General features: G+C 36.0%; 1 protein-coding gene across 11 annotated transcripts in view; it reads right to left on the bottom strand.

Annotated features, from left to right (window-relative positions):
- Positions 1-21,158, bottom strand: part of pfkpa (phosphofructokinase, platelet a) — a 104,129-nt gene that overhangs the window by 67,927 nt on the left and 15,044 nt on the right. For all 11 annotated transcript variants that reach the window (XM_039753538.1, XM_039753539.1, XM_039753548.1 and 8 more), the window contains one exon: positions 10,311-10,384. In XM_039753538.1, coding sequence (XP_039609472.1) covers positions 10,311-10,384 — 74 coding nt within the window. The remainder of the gene's footprint in view (positions 1-10,310; positions 10,385-21,158) is intronic.

Here is a 21,158-nt window from a genome sequence, read left to right as displayed (position 1 = left end):
AACTTATAATAACTCTGGAATATACATTAGGAAAAATATTTGGTAATAACACACTAAATTCTCTGACCTTGCTGTTCACATGTTGTTACCAACTAGATTATCTTTCTCACAGTATCTTTTTATTTTGCTTAACTAGCTGTGCTAACCGTCTAAGACTGGTTGAAATCTAAGTAACCAACGTAGTCTTGGCATTAATGTTTGTACTGCACCATTTGGTTATGCCATTTGGTACTGAATTCATAAAATCACTGCTTATGTTTGAAATGTGCCATCTTTTAGAATGAGACAGACAGAACAACTGGATGAATACATGCATTTATTAAGGTGGATAGTTCTTTCTCACCCACTTAATAAATCTCTAAAAGACTGAGCTTGTGTAAATTGGTAACTATTCAGTAATTTTGTAACCTATTTAAATAATGCTGCTGATGACTCAACAGCAATATTTTTAAGTACATCTGTCCATGGTTTCAACAATGTCTTATAAAATGTTAAGGGTATGCCAGAGCTCAAAATGCCCAAAGCTACGGTAGATATGAAAGGCAGTGCTTAACCAAAATATATTCTAAGCGAGTTAATTACTGGCAGCAGCTACCGCACCATACTTTATGTGTTCATATTTCAGTCATCAGAAAAATACCTTAGTATTAAGTTTTGTTTTCTAGACACTCTATTGCACCCAGAATTCCTGCTGTATAGTTTAATTATTTGTCCTGTTAGGGCTGGTTTATACACATCATGGCTGCCACACGTTCCCAATGTTCATTTGACGCGTCCTCTGAGCACAGCCTCAGAAATGCAACATGTGTGCGAGTTGTAGTACCAGCAAAAAGTCGTGGGGAGCAGTGTGATAAAGTCATAACATGACGTCAGTCTCTATTTACTATCTACATGTGACAGAAAGCCAATTTGGGGATCCTATTGGATCGATATGCATGCTTCAATGTTTGATGAATGGTTCGATGTGGTAAAGCAAAATGCCAACATACAAATGCATTCGCAGTTCTTTTATATTCAAGCATTCAAACATTTTAAATGTCTCTTTTTTTTTTCCATAACAACATCAGAATGTACAGCAGCGTATTTAAACCACAGAGAAATAAAAGTTAGGGATACAATGAAAAGGTGTATTTTGTGATTAAAGTTGAAATTTAATCTCAAAATATCTACTTTAATCCTGTAGTTTATATTTTCACTGAAGTAGACCGTTGTAAACATCATTTTAAAACCGATCCAGTTGTTAATCGCTATGAGCATCCTCCTGACCTGACAGCAGTGGAAAGCAGCAATTGCCAAACAGAACACATTAAATTTATAATATTACAACTCTATGCACATTTAAAATCCTTAGATTTATACTTGATATCACTTTCATGATGTAACACATAAATACTACAGTATGTATATTACAATTTACAGATAAATTGTTAGCTTCATTTAAATAATGACTACTGTTAATAATTACACATGTGGGGGCAGCATGGTGGCGGAGCAGGGAGTCACGTCCCTGGAGTTCCCTGCCTGGAGTTTGCATGTTTTCCTGGTGGGTTTCCACAGTGTGCTCCATTTTCCTTCCAAAGATATGATGGTTTGGGGATTTGGTGATGCTAAAATGACGCTACTGTATGTGACAGCTTGTATTCACCTTGCGATGAGCTGATGCTCCGTCCAGGGACTGCTTCTGCCTCATGCCTAGTGCTAGCTGGAATGGGCGCATCCCTGGATTGATGGATGTAATCATTAAACATCCATCCTTTTCAGAGATATTGTGGCAAGGTGTCCTCGGAATTTAATGGATGTTTCAGGTATTTCACAACACAGTGAAGTCGAACGTTTTCTCACCTTGATGATATTTCGCACTGCCACCTGGTAAGAATCTTCTAGATTTATGTAAAGTATGCACGCAAGTATAAACAGTACAACGTTTGCGTAGCAGAAACGTCCACTGGAGCATGCATCACTTTGCATGAAGTCTAAACCCAGCCTAATAGGGTTTCTTATCAAAAACTTTATAAGTTAAGTTGCCATATGCTGCACTGCTGTCAAACATGTACATTTTACATAATGTTGTAGCATATTAGCAAAAAGGGTCCAAGAAAAATAATTCCATTTTATAGCTATAAACCCCAAATTCTGAAACCCACTTAATCCAATAGACCCTAATTGCTAATCTTCAGAGCTCCACTACATTGAGAAGGTTGTCGGTTTATATTATACATCAATGATAACACATTCTTACACTTTGGTTAAGATTACTGTGAGGGTAGGGTTATCTGACTCAAGTATACCAAATGACCAAAACCTGCAATCCAATTGGCTGTCCAGCATAGCTACTGAATCACATTGTTGAGAGCCACAACCTATCCTTCCATTATCAGACACAACTCAGTAATACTGGATGGACTACCACTCTATTACAAGGCCCACTCATGCCAGTTTAGAAATATCAATTAATCTAACATGAATGTTTTTTGAACGTGAGAGAAAAATTCAAGTACATGAAAAAACATATACACAAAAACTGGGGGGAGTATTCAAACTCCAGATAAAGAAAACCCAGGATTCTGGAGCCATGAGGCAGGCAATGCTAACCATCTGACCAGCACGACCCAATACCCACTTCATAATCACTTTAATATATACACAATATAAAAAGTCTGTAATAACCATGATCAGTTAATATGATGGTAATTATATTAATTACTTACCATCTACAGAAACTTTCCAATTTTTGTATTGACCATTAAATATTAGACATTAAGAGTTTGCTATATATTTTATATTTAAGGTTTAGAATGCAGTGTTGTTTCTCATAATTTTGTTTTTTTATTTAAGCATTGCATATATTATTTTCTGTGCTCAAGGCCCCGTCCTGGGTATGACATTAATTTGCACCCAGCCCTGTAGGTAGGCCCTCCAACCTGCAGGGAAAAACCTGGAGGTTGATGGCAGAATTGGCACTCCAGCCACCATAAAAATCCTCAAACTGGTCCCATTCCATCTGATCTAGTGTGGTGCTGAGGTGTCTCCCATTGCATGGCTGCACTCAGGTCCTATCCTGGGTTCCTAAGTTGGTTTGTCATGTGGTGAGTGCAGCAATGCGCTGTATCAGCGCATGCTCCTAACCTCCTCCTCCTCCTCCTCTCACAATTCATTAAAAAAGACATAAATATTCCCTACAGTCCCTGTTATGTGTTACTTTCTTCATCACAGACACCAAGGTTTTAGTGTATATGCCATTTTCTTTTCACTAAAAGCCATTCTAGTTTAGCTGTTCTTAATATAGTTCCCGTCCTTCTTGGCTACTTTCTTACACCTGTTGCACTTTGGCATTTCTAACTTTCCTTATTACAGTTAGTTTCATGTACTCATACATTATACAATAAGGCAGCTTTTCCAATGTTGCAACACTGATTTCTCCTTAGTACTTTAATTGCCTTACTTGTCTTTAGTACACATCTGTTATGAATGTACTGCTTCTAGTTATTCAAAGAGAATCGTGTTGTATTTTATGATGTAATCTTCTAAATCCACTTTCTGGTGGGTCCCAAGGGTAAAAAAGAATCTTTAAAACCTGAGGATTATTAGCTTACTGTTTTTCTTTAGCCTGGAAACACACAACGATCTGGGTGTGGCTTGACTTTCAACTTAATTAAGAATCTACAGCAGAAGCAGTCCTTTGATGTGCTATTGTAACTTAATTTCCTCTGTAAAACACTTTGGTAATTGTGAATTCTGTTAATGAAGCTATTTAACATAATGGCTGATTGTAACATTTTGTAAACCTAACAGCTTTCAACTAATAGATGAAAAAGTGATTTGCTGTCAAGTCAAAAAACAAAGTGACTTCATGTAAGAAATTATAATTCAAATTCCAGGAATGAATCGCTTGATAAGTGCAGAAGGTTACTGGGGAGAAAGCAGTAATCTGTGGAGGTTATAATGACAACATAGTATGTAGAACCTGTTTTGAGATCTAGGCAGTCTTGCCCAGTGTGAATCTGAAGTTCTAGACAATAGCTATTGTGTTTATCCTTAGACTAATCTGCAGGTTAAAAAAAGTGCTCCCTCAGATACAAGATCTACAGCAGGTGAAAAATCTGTTATATCTTAGAGAGGACTTCAGCAACTGTTACATAGCCAGTGAAAGGGTAGACAGACAGAGAAAATGCAATGTCATCCAGGGCAAGCTATGCAAACACAACAGAAGATGCAGCATACTAATTTCATTTTTTATATGATGCCACCCATTGTCTGTTTTGTAGTAAACAGAGAAACTTAATTCCATTTCAATTGTTTTGGCAATTTGGTTTATTTTATACCAAGGCCTAATAATCTTTGGTGGAGTCGCCATTTACAGATATTAACTACAACCTTTCATATACATTGGAAATACTGGTGTGTGACAGTGTTATTCTTTCCTTTGTAATGTTTAGCACATGCAAATGAGAATTTCAATGTACTCTGCATACATAACAGTAAAGGCCCTATAAATCTATAACAGGGGTCCTTGCTGCTGTGCATTATTTTCTAGTATTTTACTTGACAGCATAGTATTTAGTTTTCTCAGTTTAGAAAATTCTCTTTAAGGAGTTATGAATATCTGATGCTGTAAGTACATGAAGTGGGATTGAATATGTAATCAAACAGCCAAACTGGACTGCTTTGCTCTGGTAGTGGCAGGAATTACCTTGTATAGCTATTGGCAGCTTTTTTGTTTCCACTAAACTGATGGCAAACAAAAATGCAGAGGTCAAATGCCTGTTCACAATTCCCAGATGAAAGAGAGACTGAATATTGTACAACTAAACAGGGTTGAGACAAGTTCTCAAAGTTGGAAAAAAATTAAGACCCTACAAATTCAATCAAGAAATTCATACAAATATTTTTGCCAGTTGCTAAAAGAAGCATTAATCAAAAAAAAACAATTAAGAGCATAACTCTCTATTACATAAGAAAATCCTGGGACGAGACAAGACTTTTTCAGAGAGATAATTTCAAGTCCCGCGAGACAAGACTTTGTGTCAAGAGAGTTAACCATGCCCACGGTCCACTCACCTCTGATTCATGTGAATGTTATTGTCAGACACAGTTCCTGTGCACTCAGCTCTTAGAAATTTTTACGTTTTCCTCATTTTAATACAAGACATACAATCTATTCGTTTCCTTCAATGTAGTCCTTTACTGGACAATAATTTTATACGTTTTAGATGAAACGTCAACGACTAAGTGAAGAAGGGCAGCATGTCAAAAAGAGGCCCAAAAGCATTGGAGAAAAAAGAATTTAAAAAAGAACAATAATAATCTAATTGCAAATTCGTAAAAAATTAGGAAAGTTATAATCAGCCCAGACCAAGTGGAATTGAAAACCTAACAAGTCCAAACAGGGGAGGAAATAAAAGGCAAAGAGTAGACGACAAAGTAGAACATCGTAAGGAGGTTCAAAAACGTTGGCGCAATACACATGCAGAGAAGGTTAGAGATTATGAAAGTACTAAAATTCTAAAGTCTCAAAAAACAAACGGAACTTATTACTTGGTGAAATATCGTAACAGCGAAAAGAGATTGAATATATGGACATAGGTGATATGACAGAAGTATGTAAATATTGTTTATCTTTAAAATTTAAGTTGTAGACACAAAAGGTTCAAAGAGGATACAACAGCTTCTGTGGCGTAAAGGTAAGATTTGCTGTCTTGTAATCAAGAGTCCCCGGTTCGATCTTGACTGCCTCCTATATTTGCCATTTTCAGTAGTGAGCTGCTTTTATTATTAATATTATACAGTACACACATAAATTTGGTTTGCGTCTGTAACAGACGGTGTACATTTATAGGTCTTGTAAAAGTTAACTTTTTTTTCACTTTTATTCTCTCAGTCTGTCATGTATGGAAGCTGTTGTATCGTCCTTGAACTTTTTGTGAAAATGTTTATTTGATCTTTGGACTTCAGGCTTCACACATTATATAGTTTATGCCACCATTTTGTCATTTACTACTAAAATATGAAAAACGTTTCTCTTTTAACAAAGTGTTTACACAGATTATTGTAGAAAAGGAACACACATGAAATGAATGTGTTCCAGATAACAATCTATTATTTCCACTCTAAAACTCCAGCATTTCACTCCCAGATAATCAATCAAGGCATGAGCTGAGAGAATTTTGTGCACATTCTGCAGTGGTGGGGGGATGGGATAGCAGGCTGCTTGCTGCTTGTCTTTATCGGCACATTTACAGGACAAAAGACGCTGACAGAGAGGTGCAATGGGATTTAAAGTTGGCCAGATCTACGAGTTTTATTGCTGGTTCTGGTAATTCTAGTGTTAACTGTTTGAAAATTGGAGCACTTTCCATTTTTGCTAATTTACTTAATCAAAGATAGATATGACACATTTTTGGTTATTAAATATTTTTGTAACAATGAGTCATACCACAAAAAATGACATAATATTATTAAGGATATTAGTTAAGTACATAAATGCTTTAATGGCATTTTATAAGATTATTTATTTAACACCAAGTTGAAATGGGCCTGTGGTGGCTGAAGTATCTTTTACCCATACCAGATTTCCAAATCAAGTGATGTACTATTGCTAAGTTGTTGGCTGGATAAGATTATGCCTAACTGTAGTTGATATATCTTAAAAATAAAAGAAAGAAGTGCCTATGGAAGATTAATATCTACAATATGTTGACGTCTGAAGCTAAAATTGTTAGCTGCAACAGTGCTAATGGATGGATAGCTGGCCTTTACGGCATTTTGGCAGTAAATTATAATATATGTGAAATAGTGAATCATAGAAGTTGATGCAGCCGTCATGTTGTTTTTAGTGTTAAGATAAATACTGGTTCCATGTTTATTCACCATATGCATAATTTTAGTGTTAACATAAATACTGGGTACATGTTTATTCACTTTATGCATAATAGCTTACTCAATTATGCTTAGGGAGCTCCATTCCTCTTCCATTTTTTTCTAGGTAAATGAAAAAACTTTACATATTTGTTGTCGACATTTTTTACTTGTATGGTGTTGAAAATCATTTAACTTATGTGGCCTTTCTAACTTTTATTATGGATCTATTTTGCTATCAGGTGCAGCTTTCGTACATGTAGAGGAGAAAATATTTAAGCTGAATATGAGTATGAATATGTAATTGGAGTTGCAGAGAATGTTTTACTATTTAGGATAGACTATTTTGAAAATTATCTAGTTCTTTTCAAATGGGAGTTTTCAAATTTATAAATGTATATAGCATGCTCTATTCGAGATATCTCAATGAAAACTGAATTTCTGATTAAACTGTCTTGAAATAAAGGTGTAACAAATTTCAACCAAATCTGTTAACTGTAAGCTAAGTTGTTTCATGCAGACAGACAAATGGCTGGACAAACATGACAAAAAACAGTAGGTACTTTTCACATTTTATGCAAATGTTCTGTGCTGAAAACATTTGCTATGATGGTAAGTGCAAAAGCTGGTCAAATCAGCCCCATGTGGGTGTGTGCCTTAATATGTTCTAAATGGTACTAGTGTCCCATGCAGACCTGGCTCATGGTGGGTACCCAATGTTGCTCTGAAACCTGAAATCCATAGCTGTATGAAGTGAGTTCCAAAACAGAAGGGCAGATAGTAAACTGAACTTGGATTTTATCTGCTGCTCCAATTTCTGCTATCTTATTTCTTAAAACAAAGTTGGCTGTTTACGTAGAAACTAAATTAATGCTTAATGGTGTATAACTTTTGGAAGCAATTCAATCTCACTTATTTTTAAGTTTGCAATTATGAAGTACTAAACTTAAAATTTGCTGAAATTTTTTTATCTATGGTTTATAAATAATGTATAATTTCTTAAAGAATTATTAGTAAAATTCTATCAAGGACTGCATTTCTTTAAGCATTCATCACATTTGCCGCCTAAAGGACAATTAAACATTTCATCTTATACATATTTTTAAGTCAGCATTAATGCAAACTGAGAACATCTCTCTATTATGAAACAAATCTTGGAAGGAGACAAGACGTGATTTTCTCCTAGGGACACTTATACGTCTTGCGAGACGAGTCCACGCCCAGGGCTGGAAATAAAGGACTAAGAGTAGTTGACAAAGTAGAACATCATAAACGATTAAAAAATGTTGGCAGAATACACATGCAGAGCAGGTTAGAGATAATGGAAGTACAAAAATTTAAAAGTCTCAATAAAAGGAAAGGAAAGATCACATTAGCGCAAACAAATGGAAATTATTACTCAATGAAATAACGGAACAGCGAAAAGAGATCGAATATATATTTCGGATTTAAACTTTAAGTCTGAGACTTGTAAATTGTCTAATTCTTGTTGCCAGCAAGAATTAAAAGATTCCAAAAACATTGGTGTGGTATGAACTTTTAACATGAAATTCTTTCAAGTCATGCCCGACTTACAACTATTTTCAAACAAGACCACGGTCATCCTCAGCCGTGTGAATTCTTTTGGCAGACACACTTCCTGTGTTCTCAGCTCTTATAAATTTTATCAGGACAATAATTTTATATGTTCTACATGATACGACAACGACGAAGCAAAGAAGAAAGAGTATGGACAAACATTCAAAAAAGTCATTTTATTTATTAGAGAGAAAGAAACGATATTCACTCACAGGCAGTTATACGTTGCGTTGTCACAATGTAAGTCCAAACACGGAATCAAAATTCAATGTGATCTTGAAGAAAAGTTAATTCCAAATATTGTTTTTAATAAAGTTTTAAAGTATAAGTGAAAATAATGCAAATGTAACAATTCCTATGAAAATAACAATCTCTTAAAATTGTATATCTGGTTAACCAAACCCGGGGGTGGGCGAGAAAAGCAAACAGGAGGCGGAGCCCTCTAGTCTACAAAGAAAACCAAAATCAGCAAAGTAAGTGCTATGGTTTGTTCCATCTCCTCAGGTGGAACATCTAGGGGCAAAGAGAAGTCCAATAAAAGGGGATTTGGAACTTAAGTCCAAACACGGAATCAAAATTCAATGTGATCTTGAAGAAAAGTTAATTCCAAATATTGTTTTTAATAAAGTTTTAAAGTATAAGTGAAAATAATGCAAATGTAACAATTCCTATGAGTAAGTACTGGTAGCAGAGAGCTAGAAAAAACCCACCAAAGGCAACTAGAAGCAGAGGGACTGTAACCTCATCCAGAAATGTCCAAAAACAGAAAATAGATCCACCCTTTCCTAATGTTTCAAATGAGACAGCTAAACAGCAGAGTTAACTTGCTACATTTAAGCTCTTCTTGTTAACTTCTCCATCTCTTCAAGAAGCTACCGCAGTGCTGAAGAGGTAACTTACAAAGCATTAATCAAATATAATACTACGGGTGAGATTAAATGTCTATCGTAGAGTGCTGAGAACTCCACAGGGGTCACAGTAACATTATTTTTTCTAATATATTAAGCCAATAGGACTGAATGATATATGCACAAGCAATTTTACATTGTTAACATCCCACAGAACCTATTTATATATTTATATAACACTAGCAGGTCACATGTAACCATAACTTGGGATTTGAATAAAAACAATAATTTTTGTCATTAAGCTCAAATCCCAGTTGGACAGAGAATATTTCAAACACAAAATGGCATTTAAAGATTTGCTGTTATCTGGCATATTTTTCAAATTTCTAAAGAACTTAATCCAATGTTTAAGTCTTACTTTACCAAGATTCTTTTTCATAATCTCTGTCAGGTAATTTTATTAGCCATAGGTACCAGGTAAAAACTAAACTAGTGTGTTTTATAAACTGTAAATTGAAGATCAATCAAATAGTGGGCTTGTTTTATTACCAGGAATAAATTGACCACATTTAATCACCAATCAAAAAAATAGTTTTTTATGCTTAATTTGAACAGCCAATGCCCAAATATAGTTATTTTCTCACAGAAAAGAAAAGTTACCTTGAAATACAATATGAAGTGTGCACGTTTAACTATTTTTACCTAACATTTTACATTTTTACTTAAATGATGTACCATGTAATTAAGGAAAAAAACTGAAAAAAATACCAAAAACCAATGTAGGTGTTAAAAGTGAATAAAACTTATAAAAACTCTGCGAAAACATCTCTATTCTAAAACCAGAAAACATGACACAAACAAATACATAATTTTGTACAAATAGTTAAAGCTAGATCATAAAAATACACTGCATTTGCCTTTTTAATTAGTTAAAAAGGTTCAGCTACTGTTTTATTAAGGCCAGTTTTGTATTACCATTCAAAAAAGATATATGCTACTGATACTGGAGAAAATAAGTGTAATTTTTACCTCATGAACAAAATAGACTTTAGCTCCCACATAGATTCCCATACGCACAACTGCTCTCACTGCTGCATTCATACCTGAAAAGAAAAATAAAAGATTCTATAATATAAAAAATGCAGAAACAAACTAATAAGAACAGTGATTTCATTCAAGGAATCAGAAAAACCATAATTTGAAGATGTATAAAGGTACAAAAATAGGTAGGAATGGTTGAATTCAGAAGGTTTTATAGAGTTTTAGTAGTAAACTACTACTAATGGTTTACAAAGCCTTAAATAATCTCACTCTGTCCCCCTACACTCCAAATCATAGCCTTAAGCCGCTTTTCCACTGCATAGTACGGCACGACACGGTTCAGTACAGCTCACTTTTGCGGGGCTTTCCACTGGGAACAGTACCTGGTACCTGGTCCTTTTTTTAGTACCACCTCAGCCGAGGTTCCAAGCGTGCCGAACCGTTACCAAAATGTGACGTGTAAACTCTGCTGGTCACTGATTGGCCGGAGAAAATCGTCATTACTGCGTCACTGGCTATTCTTTTCTTTAAAGGTACAGACACGCGGAAGTTTCGAAAGTTCTCCAGCCACTGAGTGTTTGTAAAACCGGGAACAATCACATCCCACCACTCTGAAGCACGGTTAAATGTCCAAACAGATGGTCTGTTGCGGCGACTTTTTTGCAAAATGTGGAAGATCTGTAATATACAGAATCAGCATTTTAATGTTACACTGGCAGTTAAGTTCATTTTATGCTTTGCAACAGTGATAAAAGTTAGCTAGTGATGTGCTTTTTTTAGATGCTTAACCTAGCGCGTCGTCGAGCTAAAGTGTTGTCGTTGTCTGCGTGTTGTTGTAAAAGTTCCACGGTGTCACGGCAGTAGAGGCGGCGCAACTATAACGACACGTGAATAATCCCGCCCACTCTAAAGCGGTACTAAACTGCAGTCGAAACGCAAACCGAGTTGAACTGAGCCGAACCAAGGTGAGCTGTACTGAACCGTGTCGTGCCGTACTATGCAGTGGAAAAGCGGCTTTAGATGTTCTAAATGTAGTCTGCTTATAATTCCAAGAGCCAAGCTTAAAGAAGTGGTGAGGCAGCCTTTAGCTGCATCTAAAACCTGGAATACGTTACCAACTGAAATTCGTCAGGCTAATGCTGTCAAACATTTAAAAAAAACTGCTAAAGACCCATTATTTTAATTTGGCTTTCTTATACAGTAGGTACATTTTACTTGTACCCCTAATAGACTATATGGGCACAGAATTAGCATATTCTTCAGAGCTGTGCAATCTTTACTAATCTCTACTTTTCTCTGCTGTCTTTTCCCATTCTTCTGTGGTGGCGATCTACACCACCACCACATGATCAAGGCACCATGCAGCCATCTGTGATGATGAAATGAAGGCAGGCGCCCCAACTCTCCATGAGACCAACTTCATCAAATCCCCCATATGAAGCCTGGAAATAAAAAGTAACGAATTAAAAACATTTATGTTAGGTAGAATGCCTGTTGGGGGATAGTGGTCTTTTTGGCCTTGGAACACCTACTGATTTAGTTTTTTTTCTACAGCCTAATTGAAGTTTTTATTTTGTTTTTTTCTGTCCTCCCGACCATCTCACTTTGTCATTGGACTCATCCTTAGAGACCTACAGTACATCTTGATATTGTATATAAGGACACCACTCTTCTACTTGATATTTATCTGCTTTTAAGATTGTTTAAATTCATTTGTATTTTTCTTTCTTTGCTTGATCTTTAATTTTATTACCTAATCTTATTTGTTTTCTTTTTCTTTCTCTTTGACATCTTGTAAAGCACTTTAAGCAACATTGTTTGTATGAAAATGTGCTATATAAATAAACTAGCCAACCCGCGGTGTAGCATATGCCGCATAATTATTTATTGATGTGTGAACACTTCCTGAAAGACACAGTTGTCCAAATGTAGTGGGTTTGAGGATACGACTGTCAGTGCAACGATGTCAGGTTTGTGTTCTGGTTGCTCATGATGGGAAATGGCTGTAGAGATTTCCGGCCAAGCAGGATTGTAGGTGAAGGTTAGGAATAAGTCAGGCTGTCCACATTTGCGGACAATTGCCATCGCGTCTTGGTATTTCTGTTGCATGTACCTTGGACTGCCTTGAAAGGTAGAGGGAAGAATGATCAATTGTCCAGGGCGGAGGTTATAGTGTTGTGCTTTCACAGCATCCATCAGTCCCCTGTACAGTGTAACTTCGGTTCACGACCATAAGTCATTCCAAACCTCTGCCCGTAAACCATTCTGGTCGTCAACTGAAGTAATTTCCCCCATACGATTGAATGTAAATACAATAAATCCGTTCCAGACTGTACAAACTGTATGTAAATATATTTTTTTAAAGATTTTTAAGCACAAATATAGTTAAGTATACCATAGAATGCACAGCGTAATAGTAAACTAAATGTAAAAACATTGAATAACACTGAGAAAACCTTGAACAACAGAGAAAACTAACACTGCAAGAGTTCGCACTATAGCAGTACGAACCGCTCACTAAAATAACTTTTTTTAAATGAGTTTTAAGCACAGGGAAAGAAATGAACATTTGAAAAACCCATAATTTAATAAACCACCAAGAAAAGTAACATTGCAATAACACATGCTACGAACCAATCGTTGTAAACAGAAGTGAAAACAAAAACAAAAAATCTCTCCCTTATGTGTCCAGCCCTCTCTGTCACTCTCTCTTTTGTGTGTGTGTCTCTCTCTCCCATACCTGTGTGTGTGTGTCTCACTCTCGTGCGCCTGTGTGTGTGTGTCTCTCTCACGTATGCATGTGCCTGTGTGTGTGTGTGTGTCTCTCTCGCGCGCCTGTGTGTGTGTATGTGTGTGTGTCTCTCTCTCTCTCTCTCTCTCTCTCTCTCTCTCTCTCACTCTCTCTGGCATGCACCTGTTTGTGTGTCTGTCTCTCGCTGTCGCTCTCTCGCTGCACAGGGAACGCACAGGGAGAGACTGAACACGTGTGGAAATCATAGGCGCGTACAAATCGAAAGAGAAACTGGATTGTTCGTATACCTAGTGTGTGGCCAAAAACAACAATGAAAAGTCAACGCGGCTTAGAGGTGCATCTGGACTGTAGCACAGACGAAAGCGACTGAGGCTGTGTTTGGTGAGTTGTTGCGTGCGGGCTCTGTCATGCATATCCCATGACGCGGTAGGAGGGTTAGAGTTGGCAGGTGGGGCTTTGTCGAGCGTATCCCATGGTCTTAGAGTTGGAGGGCGGGGCTTTCTTTCGTGCATGCGCTCGCTGTCTTGCGTGCCCTTAGTGAATTATATGTATAAATCTTGCTGTTGTAGAATTCTATTTTCCAAACTGTTTTATTTCCACCAACCCCCAGGTTTTCCTTACAGGTTAATAAAGAGTTAGGCATAAAAACATTATTTTAAAAATATTTTGTAATTTTTAGCTGGAATTTTTAGGATTGTTGCCCCTGTTGCCCAGTAAAGCAATATTTCTATGAAACTGCAATGAAAAAAAGGAGGCAGAAAAAATGGATAGATAAATTGGAGAGAGGAAGACCTTAGTAAGTTATTCCCAAGCATAAAAATCACTACAATCAGCCTCCTTGATAACATCTAGTATCATCTGATCTAAAATGATTTAAAAAAAATAAACTGAAAACAACTTACTCCACAAATGAATAAATATTATAAACAATCTTTAAAAATAATTACAAGGCCAGGATATTTCAGACACTGGCAAAACTGCACCGTTTCATAATCCTAACCCTTCATGCAGAATGCCTGAGGTATAGTTTAGTGAAACTAATGCGCAAAGAGTTTACACATCAGAGTAATTCTTTACATGTTCAAACAGGTTTTCCATTAAACACAACAAACAGGGTTTGACTTTATAATCCTACTCTGATTTACTCAAGTAAAGCCTGGCCAGTCACCAACAACAAAACACTGGCCTTTTCTTTCTTATCTGATTTTCTTATTCTAGTACTGTAATGAGCCAATGAGATACAACAAAGAATTTGCAATAGCTACCAAGTTAACAGAATAAAAATCATGTTGTAACATGTTACTCCGGATTGCTGTAGTTTACAAGCAATAAAAGGGAAGTCTTCACACAAAGCTTGATATAAAATAATAACTTTAGGTACTGAAAATGTATTACAGAGTGGCTTTTGGTGCAGTGGTTAACAGTGCTTACTCTCAGTTTCCTCGGTTTCTGTGTTCCCATGATTTTTTCCAGGCATTCATTTTTTCCCATATCCCAACGACTGGTCAGTCTGATTTGACCTAGTATGAAAGAATGTGTATGTCTGAGTATAATGTGCCCTGTGATGAGGGGCTGACTCTCCAGGGGCTGGTTTCTGCTTTGCATCCAGCGCTAAAATGAATAGCCCCACCTTACAGTAACAATGAACTACAATAAGATGATTTAGAAAATAACAATGAATGACAGAATATTTACATAATACTAACAGTGTACAAGAGATCAAGTAAGTTACAAGACAAGATGCAGGAAACTCTTAAGTGTCACTTTGAATATACCATACCATACCATACCATATTTATTTGTTGAGCGCTTAAAAACACAGCATTACAACTGACCAAAGCGCTGTACAGTTACAACAAGCAGGACTAAAAGCAAAATATTAAAAATAAACATTAAGAGAGAATTAAAACAGAGATACTAAAAACAGGTCAAGGGACCAAATAAAATAGAGAAAATAGCAAAAGACAAGTGGAAAATGAAACAGGTTAAGAATTAAAAGCCAATGTGAAGAAGTGCGTTTTTAGGCGAGATTTGAATGTGGCGACTGAAGCGGCTTGCCTAACCACTAAGGGCAGGGAGTTCCAGAGCCTGGGTGCACAGACGGAGAAAGCCCTTTCACCACGAGCTTTAAAACGTGCCTTGGGAACGGTTAGGAGCAGCTGATCTGTGGATCTAAGAACACGAGGGGGATTGTGACAATGGAGCAAGACACTCAAATAGGCGGGGGCTAGACCGTTTAATGCCTTATAGGTTAGGAGGAGAATCTTAAAATCGATTCTGAATCTAACCGGCAGCCAGTGAAGGGTTTTCAAAATTGGTGAAATGTGTTGGATTCTGCTACTTCCAGTTAGAAGCCTTGCAGCCGCATTTTGAGCCAGTTGGAGTCTAGAAAGTGTGGCTTTACTGATACCAAAAAGGCAGGAATTAGAGTAGTCAAGCCGGGACGTAATGAATGCATGAATTACTGATTCCAGGAGGTGGTTAGAAAGAATAGGCTTGAGTTTGGCGATTCGCCTTAGATGGAAAAAGCAGGATTTTACTGTGCTGTTGACTTGAGCATCCATTTTCAGGAACGTATCCATTTTGATTCCAAGATTGGAGACAGACGAAGTTACTGGAATGGGAAGAGAAACGAGGCCAAGGGGTGGAGCCTGTTTGCAGTCGGGACTAAAACAATGACCTCGGTTTTTGAATCGTTCAGGTGAAGGAAGTTTACAGCCAGCCAGTCCTTAATGTCAGATAGGCAGTCGAGGAGAGGTTATATATAATATAATAAAATGAAAGATGGGGCTTCTGTGCTTTAATCAATAAAGTAGAAGAACTTACAATATAACTTTATGTAACTAAGCACTACTGCCACACACACCCAGTCTTCAGAGCCTGTGCCTGGATTTCGTTTGTGTGGAATCTGTATGTTTTCCCCTACTTCAACTGGTGATGCCAGTCTCCTCTTGTGTGAATGTGAGTCAGGTCTGTGTGTGAGTGACCCTGAATTGGATTAAGTAGGATTCATAATGTTATGTTTTTACTTCTCAGAACTGCTGATAATGAGTAGTTAGCACTTTCTCCTTAAGGGATTTTTCCTCTGGGTATGCTGATTATCCTCCCACACCCCTAATACATGCAGTTTAACTTTACTAGAAATGCTAAATTGGTCCAGTTTGAGTGAGCATGGGTGTTTGTGTGAGTGGTTCATGCAATAGACTAAATGGGTTGATTCCAGCCTTGCAACTGTCAGATGTCCAGGATTTGTGCTTCCCACAGGAGAAAAAAAACGGCAATACTCGTTTAAGTAAGCAAGCCCTGTATTTACTATCAATATTCCAGTTCTGGGTTACTGAACCACAGCTTACACAATCCTTTGCTCTTATCTTTACAGCATTCATCTTTGGATATAAGGTGCTTATTATTCAGAAGTGGTGCCTTTACAAGGTGTTTTCCCTGTCTAGTTACGTCTATTATTTTTTTCTAAAATCCCTTTTTATCAACACAGTAAAATAAGTGGTTTAAAAATGAAACATTCAGCTTCCCTTCCCCTCTAACGAGCTCCTGAAATATACAAAAGAAAAGAATCTGCAGGCACATTTAATACAGCCTTTGAAAAAAAGAAATGTACTAAAAGTGTTTCCACGAAAACAGTTATTTAATAATATAATTAGAAAAGGAAAAAAAAAAACTGCCTTGGCACATCCACTGTGGTTGTCTTTGAACACAACCTACTAGTGGATAAATCCCAACTGCTACACTTCCATTTTTGGTACTGCACATGTACTTTAGAGACTACTGGAAAAAAATATGCAAGACATGAGAAATGTGGCTTTAATATTTAAAGAACCTCTACTGTTTTTTACATCCTAAAAAATTCAATGTGTAAATGTATGATTCCTTGTCTTGTGCCCTAACTAATGCAAACTAGACAAGAAACTTGAAATTTTTAAGTTCTGAAATGTAAAAAATGCTGATGTGCTTAATAGCAACTTAAGTTACGCATAGTTCTGTTAGAGATTCTTCCATATTTTTTCATTTGTATTGCATACTTAACTATTTTGTATTTATTTATGAATTTCCTTTATTAATTTATGAAATGTGCTATATAAATAAGTGGAGTTGTGTTTAACATGCAGCTGCTAAACTGTATGCAGCATTATGCAATAATAAGTAGAATACTAAATTGTAGAATAATAAAGTAATACTTATATTAATGTTAATTAGAAACCATCATAAGCAGTATTTACATATTTTAGTTTGCATTAATTATCACCATTATTACATAGTCAAGAAATATTAACATTTCATCAATCAATAATGCAAGTCATAAAATAAAAAAAATCACACACAATTTGAAGATACTGGATTTTGAAGACATTTAAAATAAAGACTATAATGCAAGTGAAAATACATAAAAGGACAATGGGAAATTAACAAAACAGTAGCCACCTCCCTCCTGAGAAAGGGACACCAACATGACTTTGTTCAGCTGCCTAATGCTGTCCATGGTCTACATAAAGACTAGAACATGACAAGTACTGAGTTAAACCCTAACCTAAAAAGCCACCTAAAAATAAGCTGCTTTACAGAAAGCTGCCCATTTCCTTCTGCTTGTTCATTTACAATATTTGGAGGTCTAGAGGTTAATGCCTGTACGTAGTGACCAATCTCTTAAGAGCTTTGTCTATTCTGATATTTAAAAAGACCAGATCAAAATGTAAATTTTCATTTTCATAACTGAATGTGACTAAAGCAAGGTGGGCAAGTATGAGTTAAATGCTTCAAATGCCAGATGACAATGGTGTGTTCCATATGATATGATCGTATCATGTTTAGATTACCTCCCTTGCTATTTGTGCTACTTACATGCTGTGTAATAGTTTAGTATGCATCTTTAAATTCAATGTATCACTTAAACAGATTATCAGGTATTTTGTTTAGTTAAAGCAAAAGACAACCATTACTAATGAACACACAATTTTCAATATATACTCGTATGTGTGTAACAGTGTAAGGATGACTATAGCACAGTCATCTTTTAAGAGTGCTGTTGAAATACAGGGCTGTAAAACAAGAGAGTGGGACTGAAAAATAACTGAGCTCATTATCTTAGCATTAATTGTCCACCTAATTTAAAGATTGCAGCTCTATCCACTTTAAAGAGGTTAATACAAATGGAGCAAGATTTCGGATGAATGACCCTGCTCTTGTCACAACTGTTCTAAAGTTCTAAAAGAATTAATAAAGCAGGAGAAAAACTGATAACAATAACAAGACCTTACTTCTTGCTCAGCTATCTGTAAAAATAAAACCTATTATCAACAAATACATATTCTAGGCAACTAAAAGAATGACTACTTACATAAAATCACATTTACCACAATGAAAACTTGTGCTGTATCAGCTGACCTTGCATTTTCTATGCAGTAAATTCAAAAAATATGTTTTTTGATTTCATTAAGTTGTTATTTAGGACAACAATATTTCTAAGAAATTCATAAATACTTAAATTCTTTGCCATAGCTTTATGTTTCTTTTACCATTTACTGCAGAGTTTGCTGACTTAACTGTATCCAAATGCCGATGATTAGCAGACATACATATAAAGAATTAAGGTGAGCAAATACTTCATTGATATTTTTATATTTCTTACACATAAGCAGACAAGTGAATATGCCACTGAAGTACTTGCTCCATTTTAACATTCAGTGTTGTCAGCATTTGGATACAATTAAGGGAGTAGCAAAGGGAGAATAGGAATTTAAAGTTTAGGCAAAAATGCAAATATTTCTGAGACTGATAAAATAACTAAACAATTAGATCAATTAAAGAGAGGAATGAGGCAATGATTGTAAAATTGGTTGGAATAAAAACCTGCAGCCACAGAGGGCCCCAGGATGGAACCTGGAAAGTACTGTTCTATACCACTCTCCCCAAAATAAAAATTGGTTACTTTGAAATGGAAAATTTTAAAAGTGTATAGTTAAACATAGAGTATTGTCTTCATCAAGTAGATAAAGTGATCTCATATTAACAAATAACCTACACATATTCTATTTTGTCATTGCTTATAAAAACAAGGTCTGAATTGGAATCCTGGCCTTTGTTTCATCACGGATATCCTCTATGTACTTTGTACCAAGGAAGTGCTTAATCTTAATTGGTACTGTAAATTCCCAGGTATGGAGGAGTAGTGGTGTGTGTGCCTGTGCCCCACAATGGACTCATGCAACAATGCTGTTAGGACAATCTATTGCATTCTGGAACACTACAAAAGGATTATGCAAGTTCAAGAAGTGAATGGTAGGAAAAACTAATAATAAAGGGTAATTTTTACAGATTTATTCTGCTAGTTTTTAACTGGATAAAACTGTAATGCCATAATGAATGTATTACTAAAAGCATTTTAAATGAGTATTTATTAAAAACAAATTCATATCAAACTGCACAAAAAATCAAAAGACAATTTAAATATCTTATTCAGCTTTGAAAATGAATATAGTAACTCTGCTAAGGGAGAAAACACCAGTACACACATTCAAAGGGTATCCAAACTGATAAAGGACACAGCATACCAAGTCAGTTTAACTCTCAAGTGTAAGATTTCCTAGAAGCCAAAGAACATGAAAAACTGGAAAAACATTTACTGTACTTATCTAGTACACTAGAGGAGATGGACGGAGCATTACAGTAAACATAAAACTGCTGAGCACAACAAAACCAGTAATTAGTGTTAAGAAGTACAGTACACTTGTATGAAGGAATAAACAAAGTGTAGCCCTAAGCAGTGCTAAAGCTTCTTCTTACAGCTCTTTTGGTCGATTGTTAAACCAGAATCTTGCTATGCTTTATTCTGAATTTCCACCAATTTCTGCAGTGTATATAAAAATTAAAACAAAAAAAAGTTTTAATATAATGTCTGCCTTGAACATAACAAAATGACAAGTGTTAAGAAGTAAGTTTTTAATGTGGCCTGAGCAAAGCTGAGTCCTTACAGATGCTAAACTAAGGTTGCTGCAATTATTACACAATTGCTTGATTGCCATTATTTTATCTGATCGTGATAATTTCACAGTCATATGAATTCACAATTTTACATTCAGGTCTCCCAAGTCTCTTTACATCTGCTTTCATGTCTACAGCTACTGCTTCTTTTAGCAGATCACCACAGATACAATAGGCAAAAATGGAAGAATGAGAAAGACATCTTAAACATGAGAATGCACTCTTGAAACCACACTACCCAAAGTTTAAACATCAACCAGCTATTTCTTTCAATATAATGTATTCTACTCAAGCACTTCACTTGTCATACCAACGAGCCATAATTTGAGTTGGACAATCTTCATCCTGTTGAATTTGCGACTTGTCCATACTAAACAAATCTATGACCTTGGCCGATCTTTCAACATTTTCTAACAAAGTGTTCATGGATCTTTAAGAACACTTGGTAGTAGTTTTATTAGCGTTTGCTGTTTTTTACTTGCCCTTGGGATGATACTAAAGTTTTCAGTGTCAACATCAGATTCTACAACATTTTAAAATTTGTTTTTTTTACCTGGCATTCTCACCTTGTGATGTTCTCAGCTGCAGGAGACTAACATGAGGAGCATTCTGCTTAAGGAGGACCCTGGGGTGAATGACAAGAGATGTATGCAGGTGTCAAAGTAGCTGAGATGGAAGGACTCAGGAGCTCTGAAGATTTACATACAGGGCAGAAGAATGTGAAACATTGGACACAGTTTGGCAGAAGCTTGAGACAGAATAGGCCAAGATGATCTCCAGTGTGGATTTATGCTCCAAAATATTTATCTATTTATATTCTGAAGTTTGGTGTCAATAAATATTCTCTTCTTCATCAGGTGCATGTACCTTATTATAACATCACAAGAGTTGTACTGTTCGAGTTACAGTGGTCAAAATACATACAATGATTAAATTGTTAATCTCAATCATTTTTATAACAATTGTCAACAATATTTTCATGATTGGCACAGGTAGCTAAAGCTTCCTACAGCTCCCTCTCGGTTCACTGTTAACCAGCACTTTGCTACAACTTAATTTCCAATAACGTAAACAATGTTAAACTTTTGAAA

The sequence above is a fragment of the Polypterus senegalus genome, chromosome 5 (genome assembly GCF_016835505.1).
Source record: "Polypterus senegalus isolate Bchr_013 chromosome 5, ASM1683550v1, whole genome shotgun sequence".
Classification (NCBI taxonomy): domain Eukaryota; kingdom Metazoa; phylum Chordata; class Cladistia; order Polypteriformes; family Polypteridae; genus Polypterus; species Polypterus senegalus.
Note: the sequence above shows the minus strand (reverse complement) of the source record. Positions and strands in the feature narration are given on the sequence as shown.